Source organism: Megalops cyprinoides, chromosome 11, assembly GCF_013368585.1.
Source record: "Megalops cyprinoides isolate fMegCyp1 chromosome 11, fMegCyp1.pri, whole genome shotgun sequence".
Classification (NCBI taxonomy): Eukaryota; Metazoa; Chordata; class Actinopteri; order Elopiformes; family Megalopidae; genus Megalops; species Megalops cyprinoides.
In genome coordinates this window covers 24,509,586-24,529,330 of record NC_050593.1, presented here as the reverse complement: position 1 = coordinate 24,529,330, position 19,745 = coordinate 24,509,586, and the positions used below count along the sequence as shown (strand labels likewise).

Below are 19,745 nucleotides of genomic sequence, written 5' to 3'. Positions count from 1 at the left end.
CAGTATCCACTATTGGACAGGCTCTCTCTGCAGTAGGCTAGGGCATTTGGAACTTCATATTATCAGAAAGAAGACCACAGTGGCAAACGACCCTCTCTCCTTCCTATCGAAGCAGACAATACAAATGCGACCACTAAGATATTGGGACAGCTATGCCTGCATGTGAGGCATTTTTGATATCTCCGCATTACAAACCACACACTGCTATCTGCTTTACTAGTTAATATGTAAACATGTCCAACATGCTCTGCTAAGTCAGAAACGACCACAGCTATGGGCAGTTTCCATTGAAAAGATCAGAGGTTCTGTTTATAGCCATATCCATATATGATACCATACGAGAGATTAAACACTGTGATGACAAGTCAATTCACCACACGCTCAACAGCCCATCTCTTTCCATCTGTCTGATGAATTTACCTAGACAATTAACACTTCCCCAGAAACAACACTTTCTGTTAAAAAAGGCATTTTCATGTTTATGAATTGACAGTATGAAACCACTGAAATAATGAAATTCACAAATTCAAACCATGATGATTCGGTGGACAATTCTGTGGCATGGCAGAACAGGAAAAGCAGTCAGAGAAATCAACGGTGACCACATTCCAAAGCGGGCGGGCGTGTGCATACGTACCAGGAGGGGGGTTTAAATAGACACTGTTACAGGTCAGAAGTTTCTTTACAAACTGGAAATATTCCAGGCTGTACTGCATGCGGTTGTGCATGAACTGGACGTTCTGCTTGCGCACGCTGCACTCGATGGCCGCCGGCATCTTGACCTGGTGCGGCTTGCTGGTGAGCGCCAGCTCTGAGATGTACTTGACCAGCTCGCTGTCCTTGTCGGTGGAGTCCATGCGCTCGTAGAAGAGGATGTAGGCGTTCCACCAGCGCTTCTGCCGCCGGTAGGACATGCGCTTCATCATGTGGTCGAAGACCTCGCCCATGTACTCGCCGCCGAAGCACTGGTTCTTCATCTCCTCGTCGTCGTCCATCTTGCACTCGGTGACGTCGCCGTCGTCGAACTTGTACCAGCGGTTGCGCTCGCCGTCGCCGCTGTTCCTCTGGACGATGTAGGAGTAGTAGTGGCCGCCGCTGGCCTGGCCGCTGTGCACCAGCACGCCCGCCAGCCGGTAGCGCGAGCTCTCGGGGGCGTCGCCTGCGCTCTCCACCTGCTCGTTCTGGATCACCTGGCTCTCGGGGCTGACGTCGTCGCCCTCCAGCTTGGCCACGCCCGCCACCGTGTAGGGCTCCATGTCCAGCTCACGCGGGAACTCGAAGTAGTCGTTGAACTTGATGGCGCACTCCCGCTCCCAGTCGTAGTCGAAGCGCTTCAGCTGGATGGCCAGCACCGGCGGCAGCTTCTTGATGAGAAGCCGCTTCACCGTGTCCACCTGCGGGATACAGCGTCGAGGGTCACAACCGTACTGCAAACCGCACAACATAACTGGCTCTGCCATGCTCTCGATTATCAATATCAACAAAGAACCAAAATTCATACAAAAACATATGAGTGAGCAGTGGGGACATTTGTAGAACCAGACAAATGTTTGGACACACCTACTCATAGAATGGTTCTTCTTTATTTTTACTATTTTCCACAGTTTAGAATAACAGAAAAGACATCAAAACTATGAAATAACACAAATTGAATTATGCAGTGACCAAAAAAGTGTTGAGCAAATCAAAACTCTCCTATATTTTAAATTCTTTAAGTAAAATATATTTAAAAATATATTTTATTTATATATTATAATATTTAAGATTAAAACTTTTTACAGAAAGAAATTCATACATAGGCATTTCATTATTTATATTTGCCTAAGAAATAGATCAAAATGTCTTTGAATGCACGTTTCCCACATATACTTTCACAGCTGAATATTCATACCTTCTTGTTGCATTTTTCACAGTGGTAGGCATTGGCACCCTCCAGCAGGTCTCCCTTGACATATTGCTCCATTGAATCCAGGAGGTTCTGGTGGTTTCTAATATCTACGTTCAGCGTTGTGAAGGATTCCTCACATTCATACCTGAAAAACACATTATGACATCATTACCAATGCCACTGGGGGAAAAAGTTGAACATATTCAACCTCCATCTTCCAGCGCTACCCACCTGTGAGGACAACCCTGACAGATCTTCTGGTCAGCGAAGGACCCCCCAAGGACCTTGCTAAGCATGGCCGGGTGGCCCAGTGCTTTCAGAGCCTCATCCAGACTGTCCACCAGGGAGTTGAAGAACTCCAGAGCATCGTGCTGCTCCCTCAGATTGACTGGCTCCCCCCACAACCTGCAGAGGTAGATCCACAGTCTCTTACACTGCCATCAAGGTCCACAACACTGCACTAAGCACAGTGCGTCTGCTTCAACCCAACACAAAGCCTCTTATCCTCTCCCCACCCGTCATAAATGAATGTTGCAGGGGCAGACGCCAATTACCGGAACTGCTTCCAGAACCCACGAGGCACATAGTACTGCAGTCTGGAGGCGGCCAGGTGTCCAAAGATGACCTGCAGGTGGCGAAGCACCCCGATGTTGTACTCCTTTCTGTCCTCCGACTTGCTGAGGGACGGCTTATCCTCAAACTGATGGTGATAGCTGAACACCTCGTCCCGAGGATCCACATTGCTCTGTGGGTACAAAGCCAGATAGCTTACTTTCCACAATAAAAACCCCCCGGCAATCTGTTTTAAGTAAGTTACCACCATAACTCACTGCAAGAACAGCTCTCCTCTAGTATATATTAGTGCCCTCGGCTCCAGGCTATGCCTACATAGCATGTATGCCCAGAGATGGCTGCTAGTCAGTCACTGGATCCTGAGCAAGGATGAGTGTCCTCATTGGGCAAGGGATGGCTCAATTCCTGCTTTCTGATGGGAATAGCTGGTGCTTAATGATATGAGGGATGACAGTGTAGCGTAGTGGTAAGGAGCAGGACTCATAACCGAAAGGTTGCAAGTTCAATTCCCCTGCTGGGGCACTGCAGTTGTACCCTTGGGCAAGGTACTTAGCCCAAAATTGCCTGAGTAAATATCCAGCTGTATGAATAGGTCACATAGGTTACAGGTTTTCACAGGTAAGTTGCTCTGAATAAAAGCGCTAAATGCTTAAATGCCAATAATGTAATGTAATGTACCGGGTACATGTGCTGTGTAACCGGTACCTCGCTGTCCTGCTTCTCGTCCCCGGACATGTCGTCGTCCACGTCGCTGCCCGTGCCCTCGATGGCCAGGATGCCGTTCCTGATGGGCGGGATCATGTACAGCTGCTGGATGACCGAGTTCATGTAGCAGGTAGCCCCCGCGTTCTTCAGCCCCACGAAGCCTTTGGTGGGCCGCGGCCCCACCGGCGGCAAGTACTCCCATTCCGTAAGTGCTTCACAACCTGCAGCACGCAGAGAGAGCAGCCAATCAATACAACACCGGCTTAGTTAAGCTGCACAAGAAATCTCTGCAGCAACAATCCTGTTGCCAGCGCTAAATCAATCTGCTGCAGTGTGGACGGCCAGTGCAGGAGAAAGCATCTTATTTGGAGCAAGAATTTAAAAGAGTCCAGGGCGCGTACCTAAGTAGTACATGTCGGTCAGCGTGTCGACGATCTGCTTGAGGTTGCGCACGCAGCCGACGGCCAGCGCGACGAGCAGCTCGAAGCCGGCGTTGATGGTGGCGGGGCTGCTGCAGACGGGGATGGCCTGCTCGGCGGGGAACTCGCCGCTCTTCATGTACTGCAGGTACACGTTGGAGGCGGGGAAGATGAAGTCATCGATCAGCTCCTGAAGCCAGAGGGAGACAGAGGAGGAGAGTTAAGACCCCTCAACAGGCATGAGACAAAATACTGTGAGGTCTAATTCCACAAAATCAGAACACGAGGAAATGTTTTGTGGCCCTGAGAAGATGCCATGAAATCCAACTGACGCATGACTTAGATTAAAACTGACTAGCATGTCCTATACCCCCTTCGCCCCAAAAAAAATTACGTCAGAGGGAGTTTTACATTCTTCACTCCTTTTGTTCATTACTTCTCTTAAATGGGGTTTACATTTCTGTAGTAAACTGCTTCTTGCTATAGCCCCTCCATGTGACATCACTGTCAGTGAGTGGAGAAGGAGACAATGCTCACAGGTCTGTGGCAGAGTATAATTTGCATTACTTATCTATTCAGGGCAACTTGCACACTTGCAATTTACAAATCCATTTTACACTCCTGAATATTTACTGAAGGAGTTCAAGCCAGGAATTCAACAGCAGTGCCACTCTTTCAATGTGAAGCTGCTACCTTCTGCTTTGTGTCCCTATCCCTAACCGCTTCAGTTGTCTGATGTCAATGGTCACCTTGATGAGGTTGGCTCCACCCTTCTCGCAGCCGATGTAGTACTTCTTCTCAGGAGTCTGAAATGCCAGCAGCTCCTTGGTGACCCCGAGATGCCCCTCCAGAATGGTCTCCTCCACCCCGGTCTCTCCTGTCCTTTTCACTTCATCCTGACAAAGACATGAGACACTCAAAATGATATCAATAACCATGGGTGTATATCAATAACTATCCTGTGGTGTACTGCCTCCTGTGGTCCCCTATATGGTCAAACACCAGTGTTGAACAAACATAAAAAATTAACCGAAACTTAAGTTTTACCATTTGGAAATCCACAGAGGAAAACAACATAATGGAAGCAAGGATGAGGCAACCTACCCTGATTCTTTTTAACCAATCAATCTCGTTGTTGAGCAGAACCTCAGCATTGGGTAAGTTGATGTTGCTGTTGTATGCGTAGTTGAGTAAGTGCCTTAACAAGGTGAAGTAGTCCCCAGCATGCTTGGCTCTCTCCTTTGCAGTGCTCTGAAAAAACATGAAATATTCCCACAGTGATGTGTTGCTCTAATTAAGTTGTACCAATTGGTAAAAAGTAACACATAAGCTCTAGCCATATTGTGTTTGCTTGTAACACTAGTAAGATGCTATTATTCACAACCTAGACAAACACTTCAGATACTTACACCTAAAACTGTGAAGAGGAGGGTGATGAAGAACAGGAGGGGCCTATGCCCCATGCAACACCTGGTGGCCATGAGAAAGAACTGCTCCTGGGCCATCTGTCGAACAGACCTGTGGTGATAAGAGCAGTGAATATATATATAAATGGACTGCTGGAACGCCCGTGTTATTTTATGTCTCCTGGAAATACACATTAGGAAAATGGTTCTTAAATGGCTGGATTATAAATGACTGGTATGTCCACAGAGGCATCCTAAGTGCCTTTTATCCCTGTTTCAAAAGAATGTGCTGCAGCCCTTGCCACTCACTTGCTCTGGCAGTGTAGCAGCAGGTCAATGATGAAGGTCTGCCAGGCCTTCTCTTTGCTAAGTGTATCCAGAGCTGTGGGGATGAGGGCGAAGCAGAGGGTCATGACCTCCAGAGCCTCGCAGCACACTTGCTCATCCTCGGCGTCTGGCTCGTTCCCTGCGTTAGTCTGTGAAGAACAGCATTACAGGGCCTGAGCTGTGCGGGACAGCATGCAGGATTACATACACTGCCAATGCCTCTGCCTGTTTCCAAACAGATGGAAAGCCATGTTCACTACAGGATGAAAGCTGTACCTTCTCGTATATCTTGCTGATCTCTTCATTGGAGCTAAAGACCAGCTGCACAGAGCCACAGCCAGACGCCCAGACAATCTTCTGCACTGCCCTGATCACACAGATATCTGGGATATACTTGGACGCCTGGAAGAAGTTCTGTGCACGAAGAGCAGAGAAAGAGTCAAGTGGAGGAAAAAATCTATTATTACTTTGTCATTTCCAGATGAAAACAAAGTCCAAAGGGACCACGTTTTTATGCACAGCAGTTTTGAGACACCCTTACCAAGGCATGCTCTAACAAATTAATCAGAAAAACACAACACGTTAAATCAAATTCATGAAATCACTAGGGGCCAACTGCACTTTCTTAGTGGCATTTTCAAAACTCGACCAATTATATTCATCCAAATCCCAATGCAACAGCAAGATATTTACCACACAGATGAGCAGCACACTCATGCGACTAGATGAGTGTCACAAGTAAAATTTAAGGGGTGTTGCAAATGCATTCAAATGCCACACTCACAACAGGAAGGTATGACATATACATGTATGTACCACTGTGAATGAGACACGCCCTCTACAAATTTGCCCTCTGCGGTTTTCTTTCACATTGTCACCATGGATTCTAACAGTTACACATTTCCATGGGACAAAGGGCAGAACAATCATTTAAAGACTGCAGAAAACTGCAGGCTGCCACTTAACCTTCTGAAGTCCATGTTATCACATGCTAGCGGCCCTGCAAAGAGTGCGGAAGGGCCACTCACCTCGTCGGAGATCTGCTGGGCCAGTCGGATGGCCACGTTGCGCAGCATGCATTCGGACGACGGGTTGGGAATGTTCTGGAGAGCATTCTGAAGAACTAAGGCCTGGTCGTGAGTGGCTTGGTTTATCTAGGAACGCACGATAAAATTAGTCACTTCGGGTGCTTTGCCCTGTCAGAGTGAAACGGTGTAAATCCAGTATTACTTCAAGAAGAAAATTTTTTGGTAGTATTCTTTGGTAAAGCAAAATTCCCCCCCCTAGACACCATACACCCATGACATTTCCAAAAACATTGGGAGGGAGTCAGGACACTTGTAACGTGATGCAGAAGATCTGAAGGGGCCTATAAGGAAAGGTCAGAGGCACATAGACAGTAACGAAGCCTCTATGTGAGGCATGCACGACACAGCCACTATAGTCAATGCTCCAGATGTTTCTGCAATATCAGTCAAGAACTAGAGTCAAATTTAGGGGTGACAGGTTCGCACTACAGTATTAACAGGTGTTCTCCTGAAATAGGGTAACACAAACTACATTCGATTAAAACCAAGTAAAAAGACTATGGGTGGAGGAGATGCGTGGAATTGTTTCAGAGCTTTTAAAGGAAAGCCATGGCACTTACTGGTGACACAGGACTCGTGCCTTCCACCACCGGCTGGCAGGCCTCCGCCACAGCCTTCACATGGCCAAAGCCAACTGCTGTTAGTAACAATTTGGCTATTTTTAGAGCGTTGAGATAGGCACCCCGTCTCGTCTCCATGTCAGCGTTGGGCAGGAAGTTATTTCTGGTGAGCATGCTCAGAACGAGGGGCAGGCCGCCGCTCTTTAAGAAGTTGTACTGGAAGTCGCTGGCGTCCTCTCCCAGGGTGCCGCTGGCAGGCATGAGCAAGGCGTACACCACCTGCGGGAGCGCAGACCGCGGGTCAGGAGCCGTCACACGGCACGCAAGGCACATACACTCCAGCACCCCCACGTGCCTTCCTCTCCTGTTCGGCTTTGTGGGTCAGCGGGCACAAACCTCAGTCAGGTAGAGCACTTGGGAGGGCGACGGGCCGAAGAAGCGGGAGTCCAGGGTGGGGCTGAGGCTGTTCTCTCCAAGCTTGGCATGGTCCAGACAGATGGCTCGCAGGTTTTCTACTGTAGTGTTATCTGGGGAGGAAAGAAAAAAAAAAAAAAACACTTCAGAATTTAGAATGAGGAAGTTGGTCGATTCATTTCAAATAACTTGCCTTCTTTCATAATAAGCAACAAAAAACCACCTAAACATATCCTGGCTTATTGCCATTGAAAAGCCAATGCAAAACATTGGCATTCACAGAACTAGAAGTGGGGTAATGCAAGAAAGAAAAAAAAAAAAAAAAAAAAAAAAATCACACTGTTCTAATATTTTATCCGTAGTGCACAATCTCTCATGAACATGGTCTTAGTATAATTTTCAGATGACCAAACAGAAAATTCTGACCACACACTACAAGAATATTTATGTCTGACCCGTAAAAGCTACATTTATTATTGCTCACACATTGAGAACCAAAGTATGTTCTCTGTTAACACATTGTTGGCCCTATGCACCTCCAGTACAACTTAGTCCTGCATGTTGACTGAGCGCAACAGCATTTTCCATTACTTACAATTTTAAGATAAAGATCCATTATTTTCCTCAACTTTTTACCCTAAATTAATAACTCTAGCTGGGTGAGGGTAGTTTGGGAATATTTATTGAAACACAAATGGAAAATGTATGTTTTCTTCTTAAATGTACGATGTTGACCTAAAAGTAACGTGTCCCCCTGATTTTCGAAAGCAAAAGGGTTTTCTTGGTTACAGCAGTGTGCACCAAAAGCTGCAGGGTGCACGACACCCACAGATGAGGGCAGCGCTGCCGTCTCCTGCCTCTTTGGTCACGCCATCTTGGTTTGACGTGGACACAATACCACGAACCAGCAGCTGTGGCACTTCAGTATATTACTATTTCTGCATGCAAGATCTACTTCCACCTTCTTCTGTCGGCTGGCACATCAGTTTTTTGTTACAGAACAATAAAGTGAGAAGTGGAGTAGAAAAGTAGGGATGAGTTCCACACCAGGGGGCATGAGCTTCATGAGGACGCGGGCTCCGTCTCGGAGGAGGGGCATGTTCAGGTTACAGCCCAGGTCTGCCACTTGCCACAGGAAGGAGATGTAGCGCAGGTGCAGTGACATTATCTGCAAAACAAAGCGGGCTCTGCTGAGTCCTGATAGAGAAGCCACCTATTTCACCATGACAAAGACCTTAATCAGTGCTACTGTGATTACACTGGACCCAACAGAACTGCACATGATTAGAGTGCTGGCAGACAGCGGTTTCATTTTTACACAGAAATAATACAGTTCTTACCTCAGTACATACAATCCGGAAATGAACATAAGCTAAAGGTCTCTTTGCAGACACTAGTTAGCAATAGCATTACAATCTAGAGAAAAGAATACGAATAGCAAAACCTTCTGAGCTGCACAAAGCCTATTCACCACCAATCAAATGTATGAGGTGTGACAGGACAACACAGAAAGGTGCCTTACCACTCCCGGAAGACAGCTTTCTACTTCAGGATTGGGTCCGTCGCTGTAGTGGTTTCCATGATTCCCAGGTGACCCGGTGGAAGAATCGGAAGAGCTATCGGGGCTTGAAGGCATATTGGAGCTGACCTGGGTGAGCTTTGCTGTAATCAGCTGAGGAAAGGAAAGGAAGAAAGGCTGTTGTAAATAACCATCAGCCACATTGTGCTGACATTCCAGAGCACAGAGAAAATATGTAACAAATACATTACAGTCAGTCAAAATGTCAATGATTCAGAAGCAATGTTAAACATATTACTAGTGATGGGGAAGCGGTTGCATGACCCCTGTAATGGATGGAGCCACTGTAAATGACAGATAGTTAAAGGCACTTCCACTCATTATGAGGTTCCTGACAACTTCCTCTCCCATAACTACAGACTCGCGCTCAGTGCTTACGGTTTTGTCTTTCAGGTTGAGCTGTCCAATCAATTTCCTGTCATCGGCGGGGTCGACGATTTCGCCTCCGATGAAGAGCTCGATCTTGGTGTGCGCGCTGTTGGCCTTTATTCTCGTCAGAATGCAGCGCCGCACCGACCCGATTGTGTCGTTGGTGTGGGACCAGATGTCCAGGTCATCCACCTGGCGGCCTTGGTTGGGGAAGCGCACGATGAGGGTGATGTGCTTGCCTCGAAACGCTCTGTGGATAAACAGAGTAAAGGTCTGAAGCCACACACAACCAGCGGAATGAGGAGAACAGCTCATTTCCACCTCATACGTAGGACTGATTATTAGCTCAGCTCCCTCATACCTCGACATGGGCAGGATAGTCCTCTCCTCATGGTAGTCGCTGTCGCACTCGTTGATGTACTCCCGGAGCACGGTCAGCACCCTCACCATGCGGATGGCCTCCTGCCTGGCACAGTTAATGCTGTCTTTGTCCCCATCTAACACGCACAGGGTGTCGTATGAGGCTTTCAACCGGTCAAAGCAAGACTGGATGAAGTCTTCATGAATCTCTACCTGCACATGAAAGAAGATCAGTGGAAACAAGGGTTTAGCAGCAGCGAATGACAGACTCCGGTATCCAGCAGCTCTTCCACAATGCGCATTTTTGTGTGAAGACCTGCTGCTGCGTGCAGTTGGCTATTTTCATCTACAAACCTCTGTGTTAGGCTCCGGCCTATTAATGTGAAACTAATTGGAATAAATAAGCCTGCACAACAGCAGCATGTATCTGCTGACTGCAGATGTGCTTGGAACTGCAGGAGACTGAACAAGAGCTTAAAGGGATGTCTTCTTGTACCAAAAGAATACAGAGGGGGAAACCAGCAGTGTTCCAGCAATATGCAAGCAGCAGCTTACCTGATTGACTTGTAATTTTGGTCCGAGGTTTGTGTAAATCTCTTTTAGTAAGTCTATTGCTCGACTGGCAATGTCATCACTTCCTTGAATCACAACCTGTTCATGGGAGGAAATAATAAAGTCAACTGGAGGCTTGCTCAGCTCCAAGCCATTTCTCAGGTTCAAACAGCAATCTATGACAGCTATCACTACTCTCTTTTCATGGGTGCACGTATTCTACCAGTGGCGGTTGGCTATTACTTTAGCTAGGAATAAGATTTTTCCTGCCAGACATACAGTGAAACAAAAAATCATTTTCTGTAAGATAAGCTTTAGTCATAAAATGGAATTAAAAAAAAAAAACAAAACATTCAGTGCAGATGTTTTTTTTACATGCAGAAAGAAAACATAATAAAAACAGCCAGAACACATAGTCTCAAGACCACTACAGAAAGTGGCACAGCCCAGTGAAGGTGGCATCAGACAAGCAGCACAGCCCAATAATGATGCTATCAGACAAGTGAAAATATCATTCAATATCGCCTCATTTACTGCTAGCCAAGCTTCCCTTCACAGAAGATTCCTGTTACTACATATACAAATGTGCAGACATCAGTGTGATACAAGCAACATTTGACAATAATGTACACTGTGGCATCACAGAAATGAAAGCTGAACTAATATGCATGTTAGTTGACAAGTGTGATCAAAAGTCAAAAGGACATCTTAGCAAAGAAGTGTGAAATTGTATGCGCTCAGCTCCTTCAGGATGGATTGACTTCTAACTTTGCAATTCAATCACAGGACTTGTTAGACAATAGATATGTCAGCATTTGCATCAGAGCGCTCAGTAGAATGACCTGACTTGTTTTAAGCCTTATGACTACAGTAGGTTTTCAGAGAAACAGCACGTGAGAAGACACGTGAGAATTTAGCTCAGGAAAGAAGGATGCTCACTGGACAATTCTCACACCACCTTTTGATTGCTTCGATTCTTTCCCTCTAGTGAAAGACAGGGCTTGGTTTCAAATCCAGAAGCTTCTCATTTTCTTCCTTCTTATATAATGAACTGTACAATACTGAAGGATTAAGCCATATGTAGGTCACAAAAAGTGGGTCATACAGTAGCCCCTTTCCCCTATTCTAAACCCATTAGCTACAGTGCCATTTAAACAAACATTCACATCTAAGACAAATTTAGTCTTGTTAATGAAATGACGAAATAATGACTTTCCTCTCCCAAGGTTTCTCTGCATAATACATGACGTATGCACCTCAATATTCGCTGAAAAAATATAATGGCTTGAATCAACCTTTAATATAGCTGGAATGCTTTGGCTCATTAAGTTCAGTGCAATTTAGAGATCATATTTTTTGTGCTGAGACAAAAGGACCTTGCAGCTGCAGTCAGAGAATCCTCTCTCATTCATGCTGTCCTACAAAGCCTGTGAAAATGCTCATTTGCAAACTTGTAGCACAAGACAATCTGCATATGAAGGGTTTAAATCTCGTTATCTTCTCATGCGGTCCCTGATGAATATCAAATGGGGGTGTGCAAGTATTTTGAAAAAAGAACTGTGCACATACACACGTGCATACACACGCACACACGCACACACACACACACACACACATGCACACACACATGCACGCACGCAAAATGAATCGACGTGGAATGCCTTACCCTCCAGAGGTAATCAAGCCCTATCAACTCCAGGTCATCCATCATGTACGCCCTCCGCTTGGCCACCAGCTTGCCTTCCCTGCAGTTGACGGCTTTGAAGAAGCGCTCGAAGCACTTCATGCCGTTTTCGGTGAGAAGCGAGGGATCCAGCTGCAGGACGTTGTTCTCGAAGAAGTCCTTGTTGATGTCAGGGTCGAGGTCTGGCTCGTCCCCCATCAGCTTGGAGTACCACTTGAAGCAGGCCTCGCGGTCGCACAGGAACACGGCGTTTTCTGCCAGACACTTCCAGATCTGCTTGGCCTGAGGCGCACACAGCCAGAGCTGGCCGTCCTTCAGCAGGAACCTGGGGTACAGATGGGTAAAGGGGCTCGCTAATGACCACAACACACACCCTGCCACATTTCTAAACCACAACAGTTTTCCCAGAGTTTAGCTTTTTTCACCCATTTCACAGACAAACATCAGACAGAAGTCATTTAAGTGACTGTGTGAGGACGTGCTGCACTGGTACACTATGGTTCCTCCTACCTCAGGAAGTTGAGTCTCTCCTGCACCTCCTGGACGTGGCTGTAACGGCTGCCGACCCGCACCGTCTGCGGGTCAAACTCTGAGTGCTCTGCTGAAAACAGCACAACACAAAGGGGTAAACACCCATCGCCTTTACTCAGACACATTTTTAATAGCTTTAAAGAGATTCACACTATTACATGCCTGTAATACACAATGCATATGACAAGTGTGGTCTACATGACATATTTGACATAAAGTGCCGTATCAGTCTTGAGGTGATTCAGTTCAAGTCATTACCTCCGCTTTCATTTCCTCACTGCGCTGGCACCATGATTAAGACTTCGAATACCATTCTGTATGAAATGCCTCCATCTGAAGCCTTCATACAGGGTCAGTGGACCCACCTTTGGCGAACTGCCTCATGCTCTCCATGTAGGCCGACAGGTTCTCGGCCACCAGGGTGACGAGCGCGTGGTTGTGCTGCAGTTGGTTTATCAGGTCGTGGCGGTAGAACACGTGTGGGCTGCGCTGCGTCTGACTGTGAAAGAACAGCGACAGCGTGAGTCATGCACTCTCTCCATATCCTTCCAACATGACGCAAAAGACAGGAATAACCCAAGCGCTCGCTAGACTGAACCGGACTCAGAGAACAGATGACTGACTGACTGCAAAGAGACATGGCCTTGTACACAGGAAAACTGCACCTTTTAAATGACACCTAGGCCTTTCTCATACAATGTATCTGTGGTTAACGTCACAGTCTGGTTCAATGTGTATATCTAATTTGAACCTGAAATAACCATTTCTGCAAAAATACAAGCAATGATAAACCCCAGGGAAAGTGTTTGGGCAAGCTAGGCATATATCAATTAAACAACCTCCTAGACCCACCCAAGGTGCCTTTACAATGACGTCTGTTGGACAAAGACCGCTCGATTATATGTACAATGACAGAGCCGCATGGTGACAATGCCACACTTGCTCTCTGTGTCTGCTGACAGGAAAACTATTAGTCAATACATGCGTGAATAAACTACCTCTGAGCGCACAACCAAAATCACCTCCCTTCTTAAACATCAGAGACATAGAGGAAGTTACTCAGTAAATGTACTGAGATTTATATATATTGGCAAAATAAATATGTATCCCCATTATGACCAAAAATCTGTCAACCTGCAGAAACCTTCTGGAACCAGGGAGCTGATCTGTGACTGGAGGATCCCCTATAGAAGAATCCAGGGAAATATGCTGAAGCAGTTTTTTTAAATGCCCCTTGCAAATGAAAGACTGCTCATTCAATTCCAAAGCATGACTTTGCTGGATTTTTAGAATTATAAACCATCATAATAAAACCCCAGCTGTCAACTTACCACACTAGGTTCTTTTCTATGTTAATAGGCTTTTTCTTTCTGAAAAAACAACAGGCATGTATGCTGTGTTTTTGACATATTTGCTATATTTTAAATTTCTTACATGCAGCTGGAGGCAGTGACCCATTTAAAATATTTTTAGGAGCACCTTTGAAGACAAATTCTTGAGGAGAATGTAAATTTAAACATAATTTAAATTTTTGTTTTTTATCCAGAAGTTTCTATAAAAACAAGTCCTGATTATACAGCCTTTCTAACTCAGAATAAAGAAGGGTTAGCTTTAGCAGGCCTCAAAAGGAAATTCCATCAGTCACCCCTTATTCACCCCTTATTCAGCCCAACATGAAAGGGTATTTCAGGTATATATAAATATATCTATTGAAATTTTCAAGCACAAATGCACTCATGTCTGGCATAGCAATAAGTTATAAAGTTCACTCTGAAGAAAAAGCAAAAACTGCTGCCCCTCATATCAGTTTTATATATTTAGTGATATAATAGGTAAGGATTTCATGGCTCCTTGAGACACTAGACATTAGTTCATTAGTTTTTAACAGCCAGTAAATTCTTAATTACATGCGTACCCCTGTTAATGTGTCAGACATGAGCATACCTGCAGTTCTTTTATGAACATATTTGGGAAAGGGGGGTTCATTCTTTCCACCTTCATATAGATGGTTAAACTGTTCCTCTCATTACCTTAGATTCTGAGGCGCTTCTCCGAATAGGCTGCAGATCTCTCGGATTTGCTTTAGTGCAGGAATCACCCATTTATCGTTAGTTCGCAGCTCTTCAATGAAGCGGTCTATCCACTGGATCTTCTGTGTGTCTCGGTCCTGAAAGACAGAGACATGCTCTCTAATCATGGCTGAACTGGCACACATCGTTCACCAGCCACTCCTTACAGGCAGCTATTCTTTGCAGGCTTATCTAACCTATTATTATTATTAATGCTTTTCATTAATTATCTACAATAACAGAGGGAGAAGTTCCATGAACCCTAGGATAGATACATTAGGTTACTGCCCAGAAAACGTTTAGTTCAAAATCCTCACTCCTCAAGAGAAGTCGTCCAGAGCTTGTTAAACATGCATCTTCAGGACGTTCCTTTGCGCTCTCACTATTGCACACAGTTCAGTTTGGCTTGATGCTCTACACTGCATTGCGAACGCTCAGGTGAGGGGGGTACCTGTGAGCAGCTGTAGTCCAGGATCTTGATGTGCGCGCTGAGGGCCTGGTCCATGATGTCCACAGGGACGTCGTCGCTGTGGGCCAGGTTCCACAGCAGGTTCAGCACCTTGTGGGCCATCACCCCGTCCTTGTCATCCTCCGCCAGGCGGCGGATCAGTTCCAACAGCTTCTCCCTCTGCTTTTTACTCGCATTTGTCCAGCTTGCCTGGAAACGATCAGCACAACTTCCAGAATTGCAGTTTTTTTTAAAGACTGACATTGTCTATATACATCTTCAGAGTGCACAAAGGAATAAACCAATACTGGTGTATTATCAGACGTAGCTATGTACTTATTTTGGGTGACAACACCATCAGTGACATCAGAGTAATAGTGAGGATTTCTGTGTGTGCTGTTCCATTCAATAACACCTTTCAGTGTCTCACCTTGAAACAGTCAAAGAGATGGTCAAGCTGCTCAGGGGAAAAATCCCATGCCAGCTTCGCTAGGAGATCATGCACGTTCTTCACAATCGCTTCATGCTTCCCAGCCTGAGATGGGGGAAAAAAAGGCTCCATTTGAGTGGACAGTGGAAACACGAGACGCAATCAACACAACTGAGGAGAGATGGCGGACACGCCACCTGGGCTGCCCAGATGTTGTCCAGGTCCTGCAGCGTCAGGGCCTTCTCCTTGATGACAAAGCGGAGGATCTTCTCCAGTTTCTCCACGTACTGCGGCTGGTGGAGGCTGTCCCTCAGCACGATGGACAGGATGTTATTCTGCTGGATCCACTCCTGCAAGAGAGGAACTCCAAGCATTCAGACACTCAGAAAGACAGTTTACCTCATACCGACACCACATTCAAATCAAAGTGATGGCTTAAACCTGCAGTGAAAAGTTTTCATCTTAAATTGATTAAGTATTCATAAAATATCTGTCCGAATTTTACTGTGTGAAGACACAGACTTCTTAACACATTGTATATGTGAATATCACAGCATCAGAAAAAATTTCTCAACTGAAAACTATTCTAAGAATCCGTATATGCATAATCGGTACGATAAGTATATCTACCAGCAGGTTTGTTTCTTAAGTGATGAGATAAATTTGGACAGAAAAAAGTGAACAGATTTTAATTTCACAGCAGTTACTGCAGTCCACTCAACAGTATTTGCAGAAGCATTTCCCCTTCAAAACTTACAACAAATTACACACTTAAAGCATACATATACAGCACTTTATCATAAAATACCGGGTCTGACTTAACGTTCCGTCTCATACAATATGATGAGACCTGCACGCCACAGCCATGGGCATTCTGTTTCTTCATATGACAGATAGCTGCTTGCAAGTATAGCCTGACCCCATTACTCATTGATGGGTACAAACCAATTACCAAATAATCCCTGCGCCATTACTGTGCGAGTAATGAGGTACCCCTGAAAGCGCTCGGCAGCAGCGGGGAACTTACCGCCATGCGCTCGGCGGTCAGCCATTCCTCTTCCTCGGGATTGCCGTGCCGGTGGGTGTAGTAGGAAACGCTTGAAATAACCTTGTTTACTTCATTTAGTGCATTCATTTTTCCGTTAAAAGAAGAAATTTGCAATAACCTGTTGGAAAACAACATTAGAAAGGTAAAACCACTTATTCACATATATCGTGATTGCAAATTATGTACAGTGCAAATGTGCTGAAGTGCTTCTCACCTAAGAATCATTTTTAACCTAAAAATTTCTAAGTTTTTCACTGTTTCCTCTTGCCCCGGTACCCGTGAAGCGAGGTTCTTCAACGATTTGATTATCATTGACAGCGCGTCGTTTTTGGCTTCATTCTTGGCCTCCTTTTTCAACTCCTCATCTGTGAGGTTTTCTAGAAACTGGGGAACCATTTCAATAATGGGAAGGAAGTACTTCTTTACTGTGTGCAACGTTAGAAACTCGTAACACTGCCCAAATGGCCTGGAAAAAAAAGATAGAAGACAATTAATGATTAGGAGATAAGGCAACATGACATCAGAGAGCTGAGGAATGCTGATGTGCTACTACTAGGAAACTCACTTGATGAGCGCTGCAATGATCTGGACGTTCAGTGCCTGGCCACTCATGAAGCGATCGTGCAGAGTTTGAAACCCGTTTAATGTGCCAAATTTGTTTATTAAATCCACCAGCCAACCCTGCGAGAGAAGAGGAAGCGCACGGAATCAACGCACAACAGTCTGCCTCAGCTGGTTTCATCATCCTTTTTGTTTACGCCGGTTCGATTCACAAATGACTGGCAGACGAAAGCATCCTTCACAGAAAAGGAGACTTCAGACAAAGGGCAGAGCGAGCATGCCGTCATCAGCGCCGGGCTTAATTCACCGGGTAGACTGCTGCCGCGGTTCCCCGAAGCGCTCTGCCCGTGCTGACCCCCACCCACTCCGCATTCATCAGGCTTACATTTCACAATCGCTTCCCCACACACTCTCTCCCTCTCTCTCATTTAAGCGCGCTGCCTCTTGATGTGACAGAAGCACATACTTTCATTCTCCGCTGAGTATTCACAGGAATTCTTTTGTTTTGATCAGACCCGCAGGCAACAAAGAAAACACACTACTGAAATATACTTATGCCAAAGAAGCATTATGCAGGCCAACCAATTCTTTTGAGAGCAGTATGACTGTCGGTTGTAACATTCTTTCTGCAAATTTCGGGGCAAATTAAAAATTGACGCTACAGAGATCAATCCCGGGGAGTGTTAACTTAACCATGAATACAAAGAGAAAATTCCCCCTCCTCAATACCCAAAATCAGTATCTGGTTCTGGTTTCTAGCAACCGTCTGATGCCAGGGCAGGGATGCCATACCTTGGGAGAGCGAGGATCGGGCGGGCGGGCGTAGAGCTCGTCCTCTGCCAGCTGCACCCCGGCGGGCACTGTCTCGGAGGGGCGGGTCCCATTGTAGATATGGAACTTGCAGTGGGGGTTCATGGCCATGGCAAGCAGCTCGAGAAGAGGGAACCAATCCTGAGAGAGCTTGGCCACACACAGTTCTACCAGGCGGTGAGTGTTGTTTATTATACACCTCTGTAGATGGGAGAGAGGAGCAAAAGCCAGAAATATCTCAATAACAGTACATTCTTCAAATGACAGGAAATCACATGGCTTTGTGTTTTCCAACAGAAGATCTGACAAGTGGGACAGACACCATTTAAATTTGTGCCTGCCTCTTGTTCATAGCCACATAACATGATGGGAATAAGAAGAGCATGGATCTTGCCTCTCGTCTGTTGTACAGTAAGTATAGACAGCTGTTATTTTAAAGTCGTTTGAAGAAACATCATCACAACTGTGCATTCCTCACTGAGAGTACACAGGCCTAACATGTCTCAGACGCCATACTCACATGAATCTCAAACTTCCAGCCACTCACTGCCTCATCGGTCAGGATTTTCGTAAAGGAAATGGTCAAGCCATCTCGGAAAAACCTCTGGCACGCTTCACACTTGACATCAAGTCCTTGAGAACGAAAATGACAGAAAATCCTATTACACAGAGAAACACTAACTGCTACACCAAAGCTCAAAAATGCTGATTCACTTACCAAGAGAAAGTAAAAGAAGAACAACTACCAACACTGTTGTGAAATAACCCATGAATCAACTCTAAGATTTGTGTCATGACTGAAAACAGAGACTCATTCATCTCAGACAGTGAATCTACCTCGAAACACGTCAAACGTAGCAGAAAAAGCTTATATGAAATGTCAACACCAAGAGAACAACGCTGTTGGATTGTAGAATACACAATTCAGCACTGCACTGATTGCCATCCCAATCAAGGCAATTACAGCTTTCAGGGATTGCCTGGGTGCAGGAGCATCTGCTTTTTAAATTCAAGGGGATATTCATTTATTGCAAAATTGCACTTCAGTCTCAGCTGAATGTAGACTTGGCTTAGTGCAAAGCAAGAAAACATTTCACTGCACTCAGAAAAAAATAGACTGCAAACATGCTTGAAAATATTCCCTTACCTTTTTTACTAAGATCTATAGCAGCTTCAAGAAGAACTTCTAATTCCCCCTTTGGCAAAACTGGAACAACCCAGCGGGGTCTGTGGGTAGAAATGCACATTGTTAAACACACGGATGCAAGCACACGGCTGACTGATGACTGAAGGGGTATGAGGCAGGACACAGCTGCGACAGCCAGGCTTACCGGTTGATCATGTCGTCCAGCTTGGCCAGGTCGGTGTGGGGGAAGGCAGGCTCCTCCTCCTCCAGCTGAGGGGGGTTGTCGCCCTGACCCTGCTCATCCGGTGGGCTGACCGGGGAGTTCTCATTCGAGGAGTTTGGGGAGGATGTCTGAAACATGCGTACACAACACACACACATTAAACCAGGGTTTCCCCAGACACTCATCTGGACAGCACATTGCATACACTTGGGGCAGAAGTCCTGGTAGGGGATCTCCAAACCAGGTTTTCCATACTTGCTGCTAAGGACAGACCGAGCTTCATCTGACAGTCTATGTGCAGGTAACAACTATCGAACCGTTATAAGGGCCTCTGTCAAGACTCCTAACTAATATTGACTTTATGCATTTTTTAACTGATTCACACTATCCATAATGGGCATTAATCTCTCCCTTCATCAGTAATATTGCAACTAAAGCTGGAATAGAAGTTCATGTGTTTGATGTGTTTTAAAGCATGTGCATGTAAACCAATTGTCTTTAATGAAGCAATACATTAAACTACTGTCATTTAGCAGATGCTCTTACATAGAGTGCCCAAGTAAGTCTGCCATATG

The 19,745-nt window shown here is 45.6% G+C and overlaps 1 protein-coding gene across 7 annotated transcripts in view; it reads right to left on the bottom strand.

Moving 5' to 3' along the window:
* The window catches only part of LOC118786272 (probable ubiquitin carboxyl-terminal hydrolase FAF-X), a 47,465-nt gene that overhangs the window by 9,718 nt on the left and 18,002 nt on the right, over window positions 1-19,745 (bottom strand). For 4 of the 7 annotated variants that reach the window (XM_036541397.1, XM_036541398.1, XM_036541401.1 and 1 more), the window contains exons 3-35: window positions 19,153-19,298; window positions 18,969-19,048; window positions 18,342-18,454; window positions 17,804-18,022; window positions 17,016-17,131; window positions 16,665-16,916; window positions 16,430-16,568; window positions 15,600-15,752; window positions 15,403-15,507; window positions 14,976-15,182; window positions 14,486-14,622; window positions 12,821-12,954; window positions 12,435-12,525; window positions 11,907-12,249; window positions 10,244-10,339; window positions 9,690-9,901; window positions 9,338-9,578; window positions 8,903-9,052; window positions 8,428-8,548; window positions 7,363-7,493; window positions 6,967-7,245; window positions 6,347-6,472; window positions 5,595-5,732; window positions 5,301-5,467; window positions 4,995-5,103; window positions 4,690-4,836; window positions 4,335-4,481; window positions 3,568-3,775; window positions 3,167-3,387; window positions 2,443-2,633; window positions 2,120-2,293; window positions 1,892-2,033; window positions 638-1,394 (exon numbers count right to left, since the gene is read on the bottom strand). In XM_036541397.1, the coding sequence (XP_036397290.1) occupies window positions 638-1,394; window positions 1,892-2,033; window positions 2,120-2,293; window positions 2,443-2,633; window positions 3,167-3,387; window positions 3,568-3,775; window positions 4,335-4,481; window positions 4,690-4,836; window positions 4,995-5,103; window positions 5,301-5,467; window positions 5,595-5,732; window positions 6,347-6,472; window positions 6,967-7,245; window positions 7,363-7,493; window positions 8,428-8,548; window positions 8,903-9,052; window positions 9,338-9,578; window positions 9,690-9,901; window positions 10,244-10,339; window positions 11,907-12,249; window positions 12,435-12,525; window positions 12,821-12,954; window positions 14,486-14,622; window positions 14,976-15,182; window positions 15,403-15,507; window positions 15,600-15,752; window positions 16,430-16,568; window positions 16,665-16,916; window positions 17,016-17,131; window positions 17,804-18,022; window positions 18,342-18,454; window positions 18,969-19,048; window positions 19,153-19,298 (5,992 nt within the window). The remainder of the gene's footprint in view (window positions 1-637; window positions 1,395-1,891; window positions 2,034-2,119; window positions 2,294-2,442; window positions 2,634-3,166; window positions 3,388-3,567; window positions 3,776-4,334; window positions 4,482-4,689; window positions 4,837-4,994; window positions 5,104-5,300; window positions 5,468-5,594; window positions 5,733-6,346; window positions 6,473-6,966; window positions 7,246-7,362; window positions 7,494-8,427; window positions 8,549-8,902; window positions 9,053-9,337; window positions 9,579-9,689; window positions 9,902-10,243; window positions 10,340-11,906; window positions 12,250-12,434; window positions 12,526-12,820; window positions 12,955-14,485; window positions 14,623-14,975; window positions 15,183-15,402; window positions 15,508-15,599; window positions 15,753-16,429; window positions 16,569-16,664; window positions 16,917-17,015; window positions 17,132-17,803; window positions 18,023-18,341; window positions 18,455-18,968; window positions 19,049-19,152; window positions 19,299-19,745) is intronic. The other 3 variants (XM_036541400.1, XM_036541403.1, XM_036541404.1) reach the window with 1 other exon arrangement.